Source organism: Molothrus ater, chromosome 1, assembly GCF_012460135.2.
Source record: "Molothrus ater isolate BHLD 08-10-18 breed brown headed cowbird chromosome 1, BPBGC_Mater_1.1, whole genome shotgun sequence".
Classification (NCBI taxonomy): Eukaryota; Metazoa; Chordata; class Aves; order Passeriformes; family Icteridae; genus Molothrus; species Molothrus ater.
The window spans coordinates 118,487,958-118,509,568 of record NC_050478.2 but is presented as its reverse complement, the minus strand read 5'-3'; the positions used below and the strand labels follow the sequence as shown (position 1 = coordinate 118,509,568).

The following is a 21,611-nucleotide window of genomic DNA, read 5'->3' as shown; positions in this document are numbered from 1 at the left end:
GCCGGGAACGGGGAACGGGGCCCGGCACGGGGCCGGGGCCGGGCCGGCGGCAGCGCCTCCTCCCGGGAAAGCCCGGGACAGCCCAGCACACGACTGTCCCAAACAGGGACTCGCAGGCTCAGGGGAAAAGTGTCCGCATTCAGCACCCCCAGCCCACGGCCCTAAGGTCAGCGTGGTCGACACCCAACTCAGGCCTGTTTTAAGGCAAGCAGAATCTGCTTGCTAAAACGGCACAGAATGCCAGTGAAGAGCGACTAAAATCTAATTAGGACTGAGTGCTTGTTGTGTATTTGTCACAGAAAAATACTGAAAGTAATGGAATTGCAAAGTGAAAATAATAAACTCCCCCCCATGGTCCTGAAATTAGGTGAACTACTTTTCTGACTCTTCAGTTGTGCCCAGTGACAGGACAAGGAGGAATGGTCTAAACTAAAACACAAGAAGCTGCACCTCAGCATGAGGAATTTCTTCACACTGAGGGTGGCAGAGCACTGGAACAGGCTGCCCAGGGAGGTCGTGGAGTCTCCTGTCACCCTGTTCCTGTAAGTTCTTCTAAGCCTTCTGATGTTTACATTTTTGTAATGGAGTTTCTCAGGCACTTTTCATGTAAATAATGATTGTTTTGCATTCCTTTCTGGAGGAGGAGAGAATTGATGGATTGTTGGTTTGACCAGTGTGGTTGGAGAGGTGGCAATTTCATCCTCCAATCCATTGTCACTTTTGAAGTTCTATTAATATCGGAGTTCAGAAATAAACTGCCCCTTTTTTGCCTTGGACATCTCAAGAGTGTGTCATTAATTTCGTGTTCTATTGCGAGTCTCCCTCTCTGGAGACATTCAAAATCCACTCAGAAATGTTCCTGTGTCACCTGCTCTAGGCAACCCTGACTTGGCAGGGGCCTTGGACAAGATGATCTCTAGAGATCCCTTCCAACCATGACAATTCTGTAATTCTATGAAATCACAGTAAATTACAGTGCAGGATGGATCAAAATTTTGTAACCAAATTTTTAAGCTTTAAGCTATGTTGCTTAGCTGCCAGCAGTCATATACCGGTACTGAGCAAAGGAAATATTGGATTCTGACAAAAAAAGTATAATTTTTCTAATGTAACAGATAGAAGTATTTTGCCTTTGCAAATTCTTTGTGTCTTACTAGATGATCTTTAAGGTCCCTTCCATCCCACATCATTCAATGATTCTATGAGCAGATCAGGTGAGCCTAAACTCAGGATTTTGTAAGGTGCTGAGCTTGGGAAAGCAGGTTAGTGATCTGCTCAGGCCCCTACATGAAGCTGCAAAACCTTTATTCACTTGTGAGAGCTAGAAAGTGGCAACACCACGGGAGCACCTGCAGCTCTGCTCAGATGACCACTTTGCTGCTGGAGATGAACGCACTTCATGGGATTTTAGTGGAGAAAACTGACCAGTAGCCTTGTGAGCAGCACAGAATTCTCATCAGATATTAGTATGGGAAAAAGAGCCCTTCTCTGTGGCTGAGCGTGTACAAGGTGTGCCCTATGGAAATGCCTGGAAGATCAGAGGTCTGGAATGTCTCTCTGTTGGTAACAGAGGGTTGTGCCCACAAGACCAGTCCTGCCACTGACAGAACCAAAGCATCCTGCAGTGCTGCAGACAGCTCAGCACACGGGCAAGAAGCACTAGAGAGGCAAAGAACACACCTTGTGCAAGGCTCATAGGCTGGGCAGTGGTCAGTCCATCAATGCTACTCAAGCTCCAAGGTGTACATACCCCTTCTGCCCACAGCAGCTCCCCTACACAAAGGATTTGCTTTCTGATGCTTTTTACTGAAGCTGCCATTCTAACTGAAGTGCTACAGAACAAGAAGAAAACTGTTTAAGTCACCCAGCTTTTTCAAAAACTTGCAGTGAGGCATTACAGTATCATTAACCACTAAAAATATCAAAGTTTGAAAACATTATTTAACTGAGATTACTGAAACTTGGTTTACTAACTTTTTACTAGGGAACAGCATCTTCCCTGTAGCTAAGCCACACATTGAGACAGTTGATTTTTCTTTTTTCTATTTCAAGTGTACATGTGACACTACAAAGTTCAAGAGTAATGGGAAGAAGTCTGAGAGAATTTCTACTACCTGCTCTCAAACTGCTAGGTAAGCACTGTAAGATTATTTCTATAAAATGATGGATTACTGTTACTACAAGGAGAAATTTAGGTTTTAACCTGTACAATACAAACATTTTTCTGCTGAACTCAGTGGCTGGTCAGCAGCTTTGACTTCCTTTTTTCATCAACAAAACGCTGTAGAAAATATGTGCAATTTCTTAGGCCCTGCAATAAATCTTTTAGTAAGTTTCCATGTTCCTTGTGTAACTGAACCTGAATACCACAGAGCTGAGCGGCACAAACTGACTCACAGAGCAAGAGCTCCACCGTCAGGCCACTTTCTCAGGGCAGAGAGCAGCAGCCACATCCTTTAACTGCTATTCCATCAAAACTCCAGGTCACATCTGCGGTCCAGTTCCAGCTACCTGAAAACAGCTTTGCTCAGCTTTTGTCCTGGCAGAAATGCTGCAACTGCGAAGCAACATCACCTGTGAAACAAGTCACTGTGACATCCCCAGAGTGGGAGGAACCGGGACACCCTTCTCCCTTCACAGGACACCGATTTCCCTTGGATGGAGAACACAGCCCTCCTTCTCTACCAGCTAAGAGCCAAACGCAGGATGTTTTAGAAATGTCAGAATGCATTTATTGACAGATACGTGTGTGAACAGAGCACCGGGCAGGAGGCTGGCAGCGACAGTCCCTTCCCACGCCTCGGTGGGCATCCCCAGCCCGTGCCGCACACTGTCCCTCACGCCTTCTTTCTCCTGCCCCCGCCGGTACCCCCGCCCGCAGGCTTCTGCTGCTGCGGCTGCCGCCGGGCTCCGCTCTTCTTGCCGCTGCGCCCGGGCCGCTGCTGCCGCCGGCCGCGCTTGCCACGCTTCGACTGCTTCTTGCCCTTGTTGGCAGCGGCCGCCTCGGCTTCCTCCGCCCGCAGCTGCTTGTTGACGGCGCGGGTGATGTCGAGCACCGGCTTCTTGCTGCCCATGTCCCGCAGCAGCTCCAGCTGCCGGCTGCGCTCGGCCGCCAGGTTGCCCAGCAGCGGCTGGAAGCGGCGCTTCTTGCCGCCGCTGCGGGATGGCGGCTCCGCCGGCTCCTTGGGCAGGCGCGGCTGGAAGCGGCCGAGCGAGGCGGTGGAGACGCGGGCCACGCGGGCCACCCGCCGCAGCTCGTCGCGGTCCTGGTGGCCGGTGGGGTGCAGGGGCGCGGCGGGCACGGCGCTGCCGGCGCGGTGGGCTCGGGCCAGGTTGCGCAGCCGGTTCAGCTCGTTCCGAGCCACCCGCTCCCGCTTCTCCCGCCGCAGCCGGGCGAACTGGTCCTCCTCGGGGTCGGCGCCCGCCGGCACCTCCGCCAGCCAGGCGCGGGACGGGTCTCCGCCCGCCCGCTTGTAGCCCCAGCGCCGCCGCCACTCCTTGGCCTGCTCGTCCCACACCAGCGAGGTTTTCTTCTTGCGGCGGATGCCCTTCAGCCGCGCGAACTGCTCCCAGCGCGTCGGCGGCCGCGGCTTCGGCGCCGGCTTCTCCCGCGGCAGGCGGAACGTGGGCTCGGGCAGCTGCGCCACCAGCGGGCCCCCGGCGCCGCCGGCGCGCTCGGCCGGCAGCTCCCAGAGCCGGGACACGAGCAGCTGCGTGTTGTCGCGGGCCAGCGCCCGCAGCAGCGCCTCCCGCCGCGGGCCGGCCCCGCGCAGCGCCGCCGCCGGAGGGGGGTTACGGTCCACGGCCAGCAAATTGCCCAGGTCGTACTCCAGCTCCAGCTCCTTTTCCACCGTGATGCTCCGCCGCTTCTCCGCCTCCTCCTCCTCGGCGGCCGCCAGCACCGCCTCCACCCGCACGGCCGCCATGGCAGCGGCTCCACGTGCGAGCGGCGCCGCCGCTGCCCCGGAGCGCGGCAAAGCTCCGCCGGGTCAGCGCGCCGGAACCGCCGCGCCCGGAACCGCTGTGCCCCGGGGGCGGGACGGGCGCAAGGCCTGCCGGGAGATGTAGTCCCGTCGCGCCGGTCCGCCAGGGGGAGCCGTGGTTCCCCGCAACCCGCCCCGCGGCTGCCGGACCCCCGGTGTGTCAGGGGAGCCCTGGTCTGCCAGGGGATCCCCGGCCTGCCAGGGGACCCCCGGTCTGCCAGGAGACCCGCCGCCGTGGCTTGTGGGCATGCGCTTCCAGTCACAGAATCACAGAATGAATTCTGCTCGAAAAGCCCTCTGAGGACATCAGGTCCAAACTGTGACCAAACATCACCATGTCTACTAGACCAGAAAACTGAAGCGACGTCCAGTCTTTCATTAAAAACCTTTAGGGACAGTGACTCCACCACCGCCCTAGGCAGCCCATTCCAGTATTTAATCATCCTCTCTGTGAAAAAATTATTTCTAATACTCAATCCAAACCTCCCCTGGTGCAGTTCAAGATTATATCCTCTTGTCTTGTCACTATTGTCTGGCAGAAGAGGCCAAACCCTACGTGGCTACAACCCCCTTTCTCCTAGCTGTAGAGAAGGATGAGATCACTCTTGAGCCTCTTCTTCTCCAGGCAAAACAACCCTGGCTCCCTTGGCCATTCCTCATGGGACTTAATCTTCCGGACCCTTCACCTATGATACTGATGATCACCAATGATACTGATGAAATCCCCAGTGACCCCCAGGCTGGGGTTGTGTGGGCTTCAGGGTGGCCCCAAATCTGTCTCCTGCTGCCACCATGAGGTGCTGAGGTGGAGGTTATGTGGGAAGACTCAGGACATGAGGGGAGGCAAATGCCAAAATCTGAGTGGTAGGACCATCATAGAGTCAATGGGACCCTGCAGCTTCCCTTGCCTTTGCCTGCACTATGAATGTGTGGTGGCATCCAGACACTGAGACTGTGACAGAAATTTATTTTTTTGTGTGTGTGTGACTTTTTGTTTGTGGTCTTTTTTTTTTTTTCGTTTGTTTTTGATGATTTTTTTTTTTTTTAGCATACGATCCTCTCTGGTGCTCCTTGCTGTAGAGCAGTCCCACTGAGTGCTCCTTGCAGGATCAAAATTCAAGTGCTGTATTGCAGCTCGACCGAGGCTGGCACAGGTGTTGTGGGTAAATGTGCCCGCAGAGAAGGGAGGGGAGGAACAGCATTTGGGTAGATGTCTGGCAGATGTCTCCACAGACATAATTATAAGTGAGGTGATTGGGGTGATATGGTGTGCTCCTAAAGGTCAGCTGGGTCACAGATATCTCCATGCTATTTTTAAACAAATGGGCTACAGAAGAATCCTTTTATAGCTATACAGTGATTTGGCTTGTGTGGCCATGATATTTTGAGCTGATCCCTGGTGCCCTGAAAACAAGCTCATGATAGCACTTAGCTGGAGGGCAGGGCAATGAGGGGTGTTTTTATACAAGGTACAGTTCTATTCCAAGTTATTATCCCATCTTTGCCTTTACATTAGTTTTGGAGTGATGGAAATGATTCTGAGTGTAATGCCACACCAGTGCTGTTGAAATGAAACAAAATGCCATTTTTATAAGGTGAGGACAAATAGCTGATTCTCAAATTCTAATGGCTAGCATAACACCAGTTACCCACAGTCTAACCAGGATTTTTTTTTTCCTCAAGTCAGCTGTTTTGAGCATGATTTGTATACTATGGAGCAACAGAATCCTTATGCATTTAAATCCATGGACTATTTTCTTGTTTACCACAAGATGGCATTGGATAATATTTTGTGCCGTGTGTAGCTCATACTTTCACCTGGAATAGCAGATAAAACTAATTTTAAAGACAGTTCTTTGAAGAGGTGCATAGGCTCTATATAGATTTAGGCATAAATTTGAACTTTTGAACTGCAAGGCCCACTGTTTTGTTAAAGTCTGGTTAATACCCAGGTACCCTCCTGTTTTATCTTTATGCAGCTAACTCTCAGAGTTCTTTTGGTCTGTATTTTACAAAGTCCAGAATGCTTCAGGTAGATGCCTTGGGCTGAGAGGACATCATCTCTTGCACTTCCGAAGTTGCTTGAACTGTTAGTGCTTACCACTGGAATAGCAGGAGTGCATGCCAGGAATTGATCTTCTTGCTTTACCTGAAATATATAAAGGAATCTCAGAAGGTAAAAATTACATTCTGGAAACTGCTGTGTTGATCTGAATTCCAGCCTTTTTTATGTATTCCAGGAATCTGCACCTCAGAGCACGACCCTGCTTCTGGATTTTGCAGTTTGTGATTTCACGGTGTGGTTGGAAAGTGGTGGTTGGAAGAATACTGGAAAAGATTTGTAAACAGAGATTTGTAAACAGCCATGGATATTTTGGGAAACTATCCCATTTTGAGGAGGGGCTTCTCAGCTGACTGTAGTAATCACAGCCATGTTTTGAGCTTGTACTCCCAGCTTAGAGCTGGGGATTGTAGCCAGGTACATGGCTTCTGTCAAGGGAATAGATGTGTACTTCTGCAAATCTGGGCCTTCCAAAAGATGAAATGCTAATACCAACGTCCAGTTGTAGAAACAGCTTTAAGAAATGAATGTTTTTATTATCTCATGTTTAATTCAGATTTTAAAAAGACTTTCCCAGCAATTTTTAAAAGAATGATTTTTTAGAAGTGTTTATTCATTTTGATCATTTCTGTTCTGGGGTTCCTGTGTTCCTTTTGGCATATCAAATATCACATTTCACAGACTGCCTGTTGGTTGTGCTCAGCTATAGGGCTTGACAATCCATAGATAATTAAACAATTCCATCATTGCTCTCCCTTTCCCTGAGGTACTTTACCTCTTCAGTGTGAACAATAGCAATACATGTCACAGTATGTGCATATATGTGCTTAATGCTGTACTTTTTGCTTGCTCTCTTTACTGGGAGGTGACCAGTCAGAGTTTGGATTCTCTTGCAAAGTGCAGTTTTTATTTAAGATGAAGAAGGCTGTAGAGTTTTGGGTCTTTTTTTTGGGCTTTTTTTTTTTTTTTTTGTTTGTTTGTTTTTTTTAACCACATGAAAAATTTAGCTGCATGAGAAACACAATATGGCAGAGTATAATTTACAGAAACACTCGTCCAAAAGATTATTTGAAAGCATAATGCAGGATATATGTGATGCACCAAAAGAACTACAGCATCAATGTGACAAACCATCAGGTTTGTTTTTCTTGTGAGAAAGAATAAAGAATTATCCTACTTACCTTTTATTTCTGTGGTTTCTGTTCAGCTGGGCTGCAACTTGAAGTTTGTGTTTGATAGGAGCTGCTGTAATGTACAGGATTCATGTCTCACTGTTAGTGATACCATTAACTTAGATTTACTCTTCAAACTTTTGCCAATTACCTCTGGATGGCAGTAGATGTAGTTACAAGATGATTCAATCAATTCATAAGCCTGCTGTGAGGATTGTTATGAAGAACACTTTTATCAGGCAAACTCAAAGTGCTGATAATTTTGGAAAATAGTAGAAAGTGCCCTTAAAATATCCACACTATCTCCGAATAATTCCCTTCCACTGACTTTGTTCAGTACATTTTGAAGTAAAAATCTGTGCTTTAGGATTTTTTTGTAAAAGGGAGAGGTTGTTTGCTCACTGAAGCTATATTAAGTACAACAATTTATGGATCCAATTCTGCTTCCTGATACATTTTTTTTTACCCCTGTAACTTACATTTAATGTATTTCAGCCTGTGTCCTATTTCCTGGGACATATAAGTGCATTTTCAGTCCAAATAACAAAACACAGGAATACAAATTTGGCTAAACAGACTCTTTCCTAGTCACTAGTCCATATAATGTTAAAAATTGCCTGTAAGGAATAAAAAAACCCCTACAAAACCCCTGCAAATATTTAAGGCACCCTCTTTTATAAAATGTGCGAGTTGACTTCAGCAGTATACCAAAAATGCATCTGGTAGTCAGAGGTTTTTATGTTACAAGAATTACATTACTCATTACAGATAATGGGGCAGTCATGGTTTCACCATGATAAGGCCTTACTAGGAACCTCAAAGGGGACATGCTTAATTCTAAGCAAGGTGTGTTGATGGGGATGATATTGTCTGTGCTCACACACTTCAAAACCTTTCTGGTTGATTTGTAAATGAGCAGGTTTAAATTTACTGTCCAAAGATTTTATGTGATTAGCAGAATGCTGTATTTATGGAAAAACCCCCAAAAACTGTGCAGATGAAAGTCAGGAGGCTGTAGCTCTAGTTCCAAAACCTAAGACTAGGTAGTTTGGAATGCAATTACAAGTGGATAACTAAGCAGAGCCTGATTTTTGGTGCAGAAGCCAGAACACAGATAGCTGTTGAGATAGCAGGGAGATTTGGATGACTGCAGGCACTGTGGAAAGTGATGGGTAGACCAGAATCTATTTTCATCATTTGACTGGTTGTGACTGTGTGGTTTCACTGAACTGATTTTGGGTAAACAAAACAAAGCTAAGCTAATTTGAGGCCTTCCCAAGTCCTTGATGCCTATCTTGCTATGCATTAGGGAATCAGACTGAGAACAGATTGTGATGTGGTTTGCTTTTTTTATGAGCTTAACTGTGACCTGATTTTTGTTTGAGAAAGTTTTCTTGTAGCGCAGTCTTAATATTAGAAATACCAGCAATGGTGTGGCTTGGTTTTGTTGGGTGTTTTTTAGGATAATTTAAAGAACAAAATGAGAACTTTATCTGGCAGTGATGGAAAGAATGGCAACATAGTAACACATTCCTGTTCCAGGGTCAGTCCTTCTTATCATCTGTCTAGAGTAGACCTACTTTTTGGCATAAGATTACTTCTATGAGTTAAAAAAAGCCAATGAACACATTTCCTTCTTTAGAACAAATCTGTCATGCTCAGAGATTTGTCCTTGATTAAGTCTGCACTTGTAAACAGAGGAACAAAACAAGTTCCTCTGTTCTTGGGTTGGGTTGGAATTATCTCCAACACTGGAAGTGAGAAACATGAAAGTCTCCATCTATGACATAAAAGATGGGCCATAGTCATTGCTGATTTTTGTTGACAGAAGTACACAAGACAAATTTAATGGAGCAAGAAGTTCAATACCATGAATCTGAGAGAAGGGTAAATGTATGTCTGCTGGCAATGACCATGCCAGTTCCTATATTCTCTTGCTTTTGTGAGTCAGAAATAATCCCTGTCCCAGCCAGTGGCCTTCTTAGGATGTGTTTTCAATAGAAAATCTCATCCTTTTATGTGCCTGTACAGATACTCCATGCATGTGATTAAACCTATGCAGATAACAGCATTCATATATGCAAGAGATACAAATATTGATTTTGGTAAAGGAAAAAATATGAGGCCTGATCTTAAAGCAAGACAGTACAACACACTCAGGACCATGATTGTTCAGGAATCTTTTGGGGAAATTTCAACCTGAGACTAGACATAGGTCCAAGCATCATTTCATACACACACACCACAACCATTTAATGCACCTCAACTGCCTGAATCTTCCCCCAGCCCTTGCTGGATGATAGGGAGATGCCTGCTGAAATCCTGCTTGCCAAAGGTGTCTTCAACACCTCAGCACTAATAGACAGCAAGGAAAAGATTTCCCAAACATGGTTTGCAACCTTTAATCCTCCATTTTTCCATTCAACAGCAAAGCTGATCTGTCAGGATGGACTGTCAGGATGGACTTTTGTCCTCAGTGTGGTTTTAGACCATTTTGTTCTTAAAGCTACTTTAAAGACTTCAAGGTCTTGCTAATACATTTCCAGTTGATAGTTATTAATGATATGGGAAAATAGTCTTGGGTTAGGATTTTTTGTACACATAAATAAGACACTTTAAAAGTTCAGTCCAAGATATTAAGGAGGATTTCAACCACATGTAACTGCAGGTAACTTTTGCAAGACAAGAATCATCTCTAAATTTCTGTGAGCTTCTACCTAGGATGTATGTTGTGGCTTAGAATAAATTAGGAGAAATTCTGTTAAATAAATATTATTCATTTTGAATGTCATACAGCCTAGGGCTGTGGCTCTACATCATGACCAAGTGACGACAGATTTGGTTAAAATAGTTCTTATGGTGAAAAGAAGTCCTGGAGATTAATGTAGTCAATTCACATGTTTCAGGCCATGCTCCCAGGGTAGCTGAGTCAGCACAGCTTCTGGGGTGGGGTGGGAATGTGAATTCGTGGCTAGGCATTTGAGAGGGAACAGCAATCTCTCAAACTGGTTTTTTCCTGAGGGAATCAGCCACAGCTTGACTCACAATCAGGGATGGCTTTCCTTGGAGAAGCAATCCTGGTTTGTACCTATACAGCCTAGCAAACCTCTTCTTGAAGAAGTCTGTGTTGTAAAGGTGGCTTAACTGCCCTTGTAGCTGCAGAGACCTCCCATAGCTCTTCCTGTAGCAACCAGAGTTCATGGCTTGCTGTGTTAAGGGAATATGGCAGCAATTGGCTGTTATGTTATTATAATATACTATAAACTAAATAAGTTGCTACACAGACTGCTCAGTCATTCCTGCAAAAGGTTTGGGAACATCTCAGATGGGTGGAGTGGGAATAACTGGACGCAGCAATGACGTTGGCCATCACAAGGTAACCTCCCTGCTGCTGCTGCTGCTGCTGAATCAGAGCCCTCAGAGCTGGGGCAGGAAATCCCTGTCCTAATCTGCAGTCAGGGCTCTTGAGTCCTTGGACGGGATGAGACTCTCTGAACTGCTCAGAGCCTCCCTCATGCTGCCACAAACCCAAATCAGCTGTTCTGCAGAGTGCATCTTTATTCTTTTTGTTTTCTGCAATGTGCTTCTGCTCCTCAGCAATTGCACTACATGCTAAGGGAAAAAACAGGATAGATTCTCAATTTTCAGAATCTTACAGGTACTGTGGGAACTAATAAATCTGAAATTTTTCTGAGTTATTAAGGAAATGTTAAAGCAGGGCAGGGCAATTTTGTATGTAGCAGGAGTTATGAGCAATAAAATGAAAATACATATATATATTCACACAATAAACGAAAGGGACAAAATAGAAAGCTTGCTTCTTTAGCCAAGGGTGCATGAATGACCTAATTCACAACACTGTTAACTGTTGGTTTAAAACCTGCAGATTTCTCATACAACTTTGCTTCTTGGAATACCTGTCAGTGTGAGGTACTCTATGGAAATGTTTGCTGGGCTGCATTGTTGCTCCTTGTTTCCCCTTTCTCTATAGCATTTACAGGGCCAAGCATGTACATTCTCTAGCTGCCCAAATATCCCTGGCAATGACAAAGGACATCTTCTGTTTCTCTTGAAGATGATGCTACACCTGTCTCCTCTTTGGGCTTTCAAATATTTGCTTTGCTCCTTCCAGAATATGCTATCTGGAGTGCCTTGGGGATTCTCTACAAAAACAATCACCTGGATCTTTGTTTTCCTCTCATCACTTTCATTCCCTTCTGTTGTTCCTTCTTCACTCCTTTAAAGCAGATGCAGGATAATTTGGACTGGAAGGGGCCTTTAGAGCCTACTTAGTCCTTCCTGCCTGCACTGAGCAGGGACATCTTCAATTCAATCTACTAAGCCCATTAATCCTACTGTATTTACTTGCCCCTGTATTTGAAACTGCTCTTCATAGCCCATGCTCTACCCTGATCATGCCCATTTGTGTTTCTAATTACTGCTGTGTTGCACCAAGCTTGAATTGCCATGATCTGTGAGGAAATCTTACTGCAGCCTGTCTCTGGACTGTTTTGTTGGTGGGCAGAGCAGGCACTTTCAGTGTCCAGGTGCTGTCTTAAACAGCTGGAACAGAGGCTAGACAGAGTTAAGGGGAATAAAAGGATATTTATTGAAGGGCCTTCAAAGGCCACACCCTGGCAGTACCAGAGCCATGGCTTTGGTTCTGCCCAGATGGCTCCAAGATGGAAGCAAAAAGAGGGCTTGGTGACAAGATCTCACATTTTTATAACTTTTGGTCCATTAGCATACTGGAGCTAATTGTCCAATTACAGCCCCAGCCCATGAAGTCCCATCCTTGTTATTTTTTCTCTCTTCAGTCCACATTGTTCATACTCTTGGGCCTGAGATCTGGGTGCGGCTGTCCTTGGGTCTCCAGCTAGAGAAGGCATGGTTGTGTCTACCTACTCTGTGAAGAGAGCTCACTATCCCCTAATATGAAACCCAGACCCACACACCAAAGCAGCCCAACATCAAAAAGGAAAAAAAAAAAAGAAAAAAAATAGAAAGCTAAAACCCAAGATATCATAGGTGTGTCAGAGGATGAGTTTCTGGTGCAGGTCTACAGAGCACTTCTGGGGACCTGGCAAATGTACCTACTAAATTGTGTGAGTAAGGCAGGCTGAACTTTCCTATAATACCCTGATATAAATGGATGATAAATGTGAATGGTGTGGTAAGTGTGAGAAACAGGTGTTGGTAAGTTTGAGAAAGAGCTGATGGTAAGTTTGAGAAATAGTTGAGTTGTGAATTAAGCTTGTGAGTCAACCCTGATTGATGTTACTGGTCAGTTACAGGATCATGGAAAATCCCAGCTGCATGTTTGCTGTGGGCAGTGTTGTGTATTGGAAAACAGTTGCTTTCCACTCATTTGGTAAGGCCTTTCCTGGGTTTTGTAGCCTACACCAATGAAAATACAGACCTTGACAATCAGAGAGAGTAGGTGAAAGAAGAGGAAAGCTTCATGGAAAAATACTTCATAAATGCCTCTTACAAGATCAGTAGGGAAGAAGGAGGTGAGCAACATCTCTTTAAATAAATAGTTTGAATGATCACAGCTTTTCCTTCATTCCAATTTACTCAAGCTGTGCAAAACAGCTCTGAGTAAAGCATATTCTCATTATGTTTTGCTGTTTAGAGAAAAAAAAAACAAAACCAACCCAGTAGATGAGTTAGGACTGGACAGAGAATATTCACAGACTGTGTTCAGGCTATGGATTATTATGATGGAAGCATCTGACACTAGCCTGTCTTTTAAATAAACCCTCTAAACTCAAACAATTTGAACAAAAAGAAAAGTAGATGGATACTATCAAACATCTTTTTAGACAAAAAGGCTGGGTTTGGATTGGAAGTTGAAAGATTTGTGACCATCATCTCAATGGATTTAGCAGTGGTTTTTGAGGTGGCATGAAATCTTTGCTTTACATACAGGGAAAATGCACTTTGACTGCAGTATTGATTGCTGCCCTCTGGGACAAAAAGTGGATCTTGCTTTTATGCTTTCACATTTAAGTTTGCATTTTCTGTGTAAATTACACTAGTTTAAAAATACATACATATAAAAAGAATATATCCTTGCAAACCTGTTTTCCTGCCTCCCTTCAGCTAGCTACTTTAGTTTTGCAAGTTAGCCACTTGTGTTAGCCCAAGTAGATTGTATTAAGCATGAATTTAAGAACTTTATGAACTGGGACTTCAATCCCTTTCTTTTAGAAACCCACCAATTTTTTTATATGCAGATTAGCTGAGATGTGATCAAACAGGACACAGGCTATGCTTTTGTGTTGGTTTCATTATAAATTTGGAAAATTCAGCAGATTGTTGCAAACTTGCTCTTTGCAAAAAGCCCAGATGAACAAGCCCCCGAAGTGATTTGAAATACTCTTTTGTTTTGCTGTCTTTCAGGGGACTGGCACGACAGCAGTTTTCAAGGAAAAGTTTCTATCACATTATGCTTCTGTCTGAAAATGGAGGGGATAATAGCGTTCTAGGGTCCAGAAAACACATTTTGACATTAATTCTGTAGCAAACTTTTGCTGTGGTAGCACTAAAAGCACACTAATATGTTACCACTTTTGTTAGATAAAGAAGAACAAAATTTGGCTAGGTTTCCCACATGTTGTGGGCAGAGAGGGGGTTTGCCAAGATAATGAGAGCTAATGTAGATGAGAGCTGTTCAGACAAATCAAAATACATTGACTGCTACCTTGCTTCATCTCTCAGCTTCATCTTTAGCTAAACTAGGTGGGGAAACTCCTCTTGTTTGCAGCTTCATTCAAGAAGGTACTCAGGCACATGAAGAGTCCTACTGATTAAAGGGTTTGAAGAGAGGTTTGCATTTAACTGTGTGCTTTGAAAGCAAAATTGTCCAGTAGTGTACATCACTGAGTACAAAATCATAAAGCCCTGCATTCTCACCATGACATCAACATGAAGGAGCATGGCTACCAATAGAACATTTGAAAGAGATTGCTGGATGTATGATATGTTTCAATGTGCACAACTTTTGGGAAGTGCCTCACATGGACACTTTGTGTATTTGTTCTCAGTGTGAGTCCACTCATGCACCTTATAGTTTCTCAGTAAAATTGGTCTTTGTTAACCTTAGTACAACAGAGTCCTCAAGTAACTGCTGCCCATGTACATATTTTTATAAGAATTAAAAAATACAAGGCCAAATAATATGTTAATTATCACTTCTGGAAGCAGAAGTGCTCTTGTCACCTTTTTTCTGTATGGTACCAACTATTTTTTGAAAGGTTATTTAAATTCATTATGAAAGCTATGTAGGATTTTTTACCTAGAAAGCTTTTACAAACCAAATTTTCTCATTGCTATTGTACAGGTCTACAGCCTGAGCCTTGACAGGAGTAACTTGGTGTTGCCTTGAGTTACATCAGCTTTGCCAGCTACCTGAGCCCTGCTTTTGTGCACAGCCTCTCAGTGAGACTGATTAGAAGGGCACAGATTTACAGCATCTGGCCAGAGTTGCTGTGCTTTGTTTGTTTCTGAGGGTACACTTAGGGCACAGTTAGGTACAAAGGTGTTACTAATTGTCTGAGTGTCTGCAAGATACAGGTAGGTACCCTCAGAGAGTACAATTAAGCTAAGCTGTTGAAAAGGGTGTGGAAGGGGAAAAAATTATGCAGATACTCCAGACAATTAGTAACATCCTTGTAACTTGCATTACATACTCACACAGGCACTGTGAATGAGACTTCAGGAAGGCAGCTTTTCCCACCTATTCCCTACACTTTCCTGAGATTTTTTAAAGTTTTCCCAAGAGAACACATTGGTGTTTGTCGGCTAGAAGGATTCTGTCAAGAACTCAAAAATCACACATTTGCAGCACTGTGAAAGGGAAGGACCTCCAGAAGCTGCAGTGATGATAATTATCCCTCTAAGCCATCCTCATCTGTGGTTGATTCTCCAGGCTTTTATTCTTTGTGCTGTCCCCTGAAAGCTCTCAAATGTGCCTACATCTTTCTTAGGCTTTGATACCCCAAATGAAAATTGGTAACATAGCTCCCAAATCTGGCCAATGAACATCCTGCCTTCCTTTTATTACCCCAAAGGGTAAGAATGGTTTGGGTTTGTTTTGGTTTTTTTTCTCTTTTTTCCAGCACCACACGCTTGATTCATATTCAGCTCATGAGAGACTATGACACCATTTTGTGCACAACTGCTGCCTAGTGAGAGGTTCCCCCTTCAGAATAGAACACAATACCCAGTATAATATAGTCCACATTCAATTAAATTGGAAACAATAAGATGAGCATCTCAATAACATATTAACTCTTGCAGTCCAGACCTATATGGAGATGACTAAGGCCTCATGGAATGGGACCAACATTGATTTTCTGATATCATACTTGCATTGTACAGATAAACAGAAGAATATCGAACATGTAGATCAAGTGAAGAGCAAAATAGCAAACAGACCGAGTGAACCCATCTGAATTCTTCACTCAGAAGTGAAACTGGCAGGGAATTGTGAAACTGGCAGAGAATTGGGAGAAAGGACTGCAAAGCTTCAGAATTTTCTAGGGAGCTGCCTAGAAAAGGCAGGGTGAACAATCCCCTTGGCTGCCACAAACAGCAAGTCCTGTGGTGGTGATCAACAGTGCTTTTTGTGGAAACCTGAAGTAGACCATAAAGCTCCAAACAAAGACATTTTGAAATGTCAAGAATCCTGCAATTGACAACAGAATGTCACTTGGGAAAAAGCACATCTTGACACCAAAGCAGATGGCAGATGAGACAATTGAGCACTATGTCATGTAGCTGCACAATAAAGCAAAGTCAAATGAATTTGACCAGATAGCAACCTGATTTTCGATTAATAATTTGTCTTCTAACATATCACCAGGTGAAAGCAGGGTATGGGAAACTCCTCTACCATTAATAGCTGGGGCTGGCATGACCTAATGAAAAGCTGTGCTCTGTTCCTTTTATAAATTCAGAATTTTTACTGGAACTGTCTTTCAAGAAGAAGGCCTAAGCTGTCAGAGTTTTGAAAAGTCTGTATGAATAAAATACTATCTATTCTAACTCTACAAAGCATGTAGCCATTTAAATGTGGAACACTGCTCCTCATTTCATCTAATTTAAAATTTTCTTACTCTGTTTTTTCCATTTGTACAGTCCGGTGGATTTAAATGGATTTCTTTGTTTTTCACTTTTGTGTAAATGAAATGGGAATTGTCATCCTGAAGCAGGAGTGAAAATTTATGTGCAACGGCCTGATTCCCATTTAGTAAGACATCACTTTGAACTTCTCTAACTGTGTAACAGAATTGTGAAACAAATGTGAATGTAATCTATATCGTCAATGAGATGCAAAATAGATTTTGTATCAGAAAACATTAAGGCTGAAAATGGCTTTGCTCCTTAGGACCTGAGCATAGATGAATTAATTTCTACTCACACATGCACTGTTTTGGTGAGCCAAAATTTAACTGGAGGCCTGGAGGCAGTTAGAATTAGAAATTAGAGTATTTGCATACTCAGAAACTTAGTCTGAAAAGAAAATGAGATCTACCTAGTCCCTCATTAATTTCCAGGTGTCTTCTTGTTAGTTACCTTTATTTTAGCAAGTACTTTGTAGAACATGATTAGTCTTTACAGAATACTGAAATTTTATTAGAAACTACCTTGAGCTTAATTTGCACAATAATTCATTTATTGGGAAGTACTATTGAGAAGCATTTGACAATAAAGATCTCTAAATATTTAAAATTCAAGTGCCGGAGAGGATCTCATCACATTAGGAAGCAATCAACCATCTTGAGACAGGTTAATAAAAGCATCTTAAACTCATCATCAAAAGGCACTCTTGATTTCCATTATTAGGCACAGGACTCTGAATGATTCATTGATCACATTTTCTCTGTTCAACAAAAATATCATGAGCTGAAAGGTTTCAAGATATGCAACATGAGAGGATTTTTTCCTGCCTCACAACTACATTTGACAGATGACCTTTAGTCTTTCTTTCACATTAGTGAGATATTTAACAAAAATAATGTAGATGCATTTTTCGGTGTTATCCAGTGCGCATGCTCACAGAATCCTCTATTTGGTACCACACAGTAAACAGATAAAAGAGTCCTCTGTAAATGCCTTCATTATAAATAAAAGCCCTGCTTTCAGCTTTCTTCTTCCAGGAAGATTGCAAGGTTTAAAAGCCTCTGAATGATTCTGTGAATGCATGTAGTTAACGTGATACTGTTTCACAGGGAGGTTGGTGCATGTGTAGATCCACAGGATGTTTTCAGGAGGTTGTGTAGTCTGTTTGCATCCCTTCCATCCAGCAAGCCAACAACTGCATTTGGATCTCCAAAGTACCAAGAGGTTCCGTGCATTTTGGTTTACACCTTTGCTGCTGTGCAGCTCAGGGGGTGGACTGTGGCTTGGCTTTCCATCCTGAGTGCACCTGAGGTTTCCTGGCTGGGGTACAAATAACAAGGGAGCTGTGACGCTGCGGACATCCTCAGCCAAGTGCTCACCCAGGGTCCTGGGCAGATTTGCACAGTCTGTGCAGAAATATTGCTGTCAGCACCAGAGCTGGCAGCTGAAGGTGACTCAAGTATGAGCTGCAGTCAGACCCCTGGATCACAGTGATGTTCCCATTTTCACTGCTTCTTCAGCCCTGGCAGGTATCTCATCCTGCTGAAACTTCAGGTCACAGATGTTGTGGAGGGCACAAGATTGCACACAGTGTTAAGAGAGCTCCTCACTGGTACGTCAGTGGTGCTCACTGCCATCCTCACTCTGTCTGCTGTGCAGGTAGAAGCTGAAGTCGCTCCACTGAAGTCAATAAGCTTGAAAACTGTGGCCTTGTCTGTCTGAAGACCTTTCTCTGCAGAATAGAAGGGAACAAGGAGAGTGTTCTGCTGGGATGAGCTGAACCCCTGCACTCTGCAGGTGGGAACAGGGAGGGAGGTGAGAAGTAGGCAGGCAGCATCATGGAACAGCTGGCAGAGCATGGTGAGCTCAAGGTCACCTGGCTGTTGGCTCAAATCCATCCAAAAAAACCAAAACTCAGCAATTAGTCAGGTCGTCAACTCCAAAAAAAAAGAAAAAAAAAAGAACAAAAAACCCCACGGAAATAACGGAGCCATGGAAATAGCTGAGCCATGTAATTGTTTAGCAAGGGTATCTGGGGTTCTGCTAGCACCCTTTGGAAGGCCACCATGGGTAGAAACTGGGACCATCCCCGTTCGTTGCCGAGCTAATAGATGTGAATTGAACTCTGTGTCATTTTACTTCAACATCTGCCTGAAAACAGATTCAAAAGTATGTTCTCAAATGGATTAGGGATACCTGGTGATTTTTCAACTTCTCTTGGGATGAAGAGGTAGATGGCTGAAGGCAGCAATGATTTGATGCAAGATGCCTGCTAGAGTGCATAGTACAGGCTTGGAACAGAAGTTTTTCCTGTCTCTAAGGCTTTTACAAGGTTCCATCAATTCTGAGACATTTGAGTCTTTCTTCCCCCCCTCTATTAATAAACACAAATGTGTGGAAAATTACCCTAATCTTCTTCCAAAGAGGATGTGCCTCCAGAATCACTTCCAGTACCGGGGACCTCAGAGTTCTGCTACCATATTTAGAGGCGATAAAAACAGTCCTTGCATTTCTGACCAAAATCCAAATATAGCCTATTTCTTTCTGCCAACTAAAAATGCACCTTTTTATTTCATTCAGTTTTGTTTAAATCTAACTTTGTTCCAAACTTTTCATTCTATAAATGTCTCTTTTGCTCTGATTATTTAAATAAAGTGGGATAGTGCCCAGTTTAGTGAACTGAATTAGTATGCTACTTAATGTGCCTGCTATTGTCATTCTGCTAGGGCTTGTGCTCTGTTCCTGTTACAATTTCTCCCTGATTTTGGTGAATTTACACAAGACCTGCACCCAGCCTGTGAAGGACAGTTTACCACAGGCAGCTGTATTTTACAAATTTAAGTGGCATAGTTGCTATTTCTACTTGATTTTTCAAAGTTTTCACGCTGGAGGGAACATACCATTTTATGCTTGGCCAGGCTTTATGGTTAGAAACTGGCAGTAGGTGTCAGTGATACCCTGAGACATTTAAGCCTGCCTGTCTTGTGTCTTGTAGTGTGCCAGGTCCTGGCTTCCAAAACATTCAGCTGATCTTCAGCTTGGCAGCATTTCATCTTTTTCTTTCTCCTCTCTCTGGGAAACATGGAGCTCAAGAGTCCCTGGGAACATCAAGAAGCAGAAGAGACCAAGCAGGAGCATGGGATATGTTGCTGTGTTGGTAACCTCATCTAGCTTTAGGTGCCTACACTCTTGAAAGCCACACAGAGCTGGTTGTTCAGGCTTCTTGTAGAGCCAGCAGAGAGAAACAAGAAATACCAAGATACTCTGGATAACTTCTTTGGGACAAGACAAAGCTTGCACTAGAAGTGCTTGTTTCTCTTCAGCAATCTTAGTGACAATTTAGTAACCCAAGCATTGCCCTCATTAGTAGGTGTCACAGGTAGGTGAGATGATCCTGTCTTTGTTGTGTGGGACCTCAACAGGGAGAGACCATTCAAGGTACGAGGTATATATTCCCTATCCAGAGTCTTTTTTTTCTTATTTCCTTATTTTTATTTCTTCTGGAGAAGCTATTTTTTCTCCTCCACACTCCTTTCCTCTTTCTTTTCATCCCTTGTTTAAAATTTTTATTCATAGTCTATTTTTCTGCTACACTTCAGTGCTTTGAGATGATGATGAGTCTATATAAATGGGCTTGGCAATGAGGTTACTTGAGGTTACCTTGAAAATATTTGCATCTCTCCTGAGGGTTAAAGGCAAAAAACAGGCCAGTAAACTGGACAGACTCATTTGAGTGCCCTTGCTGAATGCTCCCCTCTTGCCCCCCCTGTGTCACCCACTTTCAGTCCTTGAGCTGAAGGTTCCAGATGCAGCCAATCATCCAGCCTATCATCTGGAGAAGGGGTTGTGGACAGCAGTGAGACTGGTCTTATCCAGTGTGCCCTGTGCACACAGAGCTCCTCCAAGTGATCTTCTGTCCTACCTGGAATTTGGCAGGTTTATGTATTCCATCCACTGCCAGGAGACTCATGGGCTGGGACTTTCAGGGTGTAGTGGTGATAGAGCTAAACCCTTCCCCTGGTTTAGGGGCTGGGTGCTGCTGAAGGAGGGTGGTGATGATGTTTTCTGCCCTGTCTCCCTACCTGTGGAACCCTGCACTTCCCATATGCCAGTGGCATTTGTCTGACCTCAGAATGAGTCAGCTCAGGGGATGGACCAGCAGAAAATCACATTAAAAATGAATGAGTTTTTCTTGTGAGAGAAAAAGGAGATTTCAGCTCTTTGTTCTCTTTGAAGCTATGGACTTTCAGGTACAGCACTGCTGTGCTCTGGGAGACAATGTAAAAGCAGTATATATGTCTTGAAAATGTCTGTGAGAAGGTAGTACACAATGATCCAGGTCAGCTCAGTCAGAAATTTCCTGTTGTCTTCAGTGGCTCTGGATTTCATGCTGTTTCCCAGCTGGTGTGTTTCTGTAGTGCTGTCAGTATTCTCCTGCTTACTCTGCACGGTCAAAGACCAAGACACTGTAAAACATTTCAGTACAACACTAAACCCAGGGGTGTCCCTGCACTTATACAATTGTGCTTTATGTATTGTTGTAACACCAGGCTGCCCTCTGCTCCTGCTCACACTACTGAAATTCAGGAGTGATTCCTAAACAGTTGTAGGTCAGGTCTTTGGATCCAGCCATGAAGGGAATGCAGGGGGAAAGAAAAATATCTGCAGTAGCTTTTACTTTCTCTTCTTGTATCCTTTGAGGCAGAAGTTCAATGTGACTTGCCTGAACAATATTGTGCTGCTGGTGTGTGAGGGCAAATAATCCTGGGCTTGGCAAAGGGGGAAGTCAGGTTGTGTTGGTGTCCTCACAACCTCAGCCAGGTGCTGTTACATGAGAAAGGGGGCCAGTATTAGGGGGTTGGCCAAAGCCCCTTCACTTCTCCCCAGCAGATCTGACCCTGCCCCATGCCTGAAGCACAGTGCTCCTGTTCGTATTTGCTGTTGCTTCTCCTTGGAGAATTCACCAGATTAGCTGTCAAAGATAAACCAGGAGTGTAATCCCAGTGGATTTGTTCACAAATGCAAATCGATATTCGCAGCAGGGTTTGTTTTTTGGTTGCTTTTCCTTTTTTGGTTTTGTTTTTTGTTTTGTTTTGTTTTGTTTTGGAGGGGGGGGGATAGTGACATTTGTTCAACTGTATTCCTTACACTTGAGCTATAAAAATCAGCAAATTAAGGCTCAGCATGAAGCCATATAACATAAAATCAAAGTGACAGCAGAAATGTTTCAGTATTCACCCACCACTCGAACAAAGGGATAGGGAA

The 21,611-nt window shown here is 43.9% G+C and overlaps 1 protein-coding gene across 1 annotated transcript; it reads right to left on the bottom strand.

The window, feature by feature from the left end:
• Positions 1–1,961: 1,961 nt before the first annotated feature.
• Positions 1,962–3,979, bottom strand: RRS1 (ribosome biogenesis regulator 1 homolog). The gene has a single exon (XM_036406340.2). The coding sequence runs from the start codon at positions 3,924–3,926 to the stop codon at positions 2,838–2,840; it is 1,089 nt and encodes a 362-aa protein (XP_036262233.1). The 5' UTR covers positions 3,927–3,979; the 3' UTR covers positions 1,962–2,837.
• Positions 3,980–21,611: the final 17,632 nt, after the last annotated feature.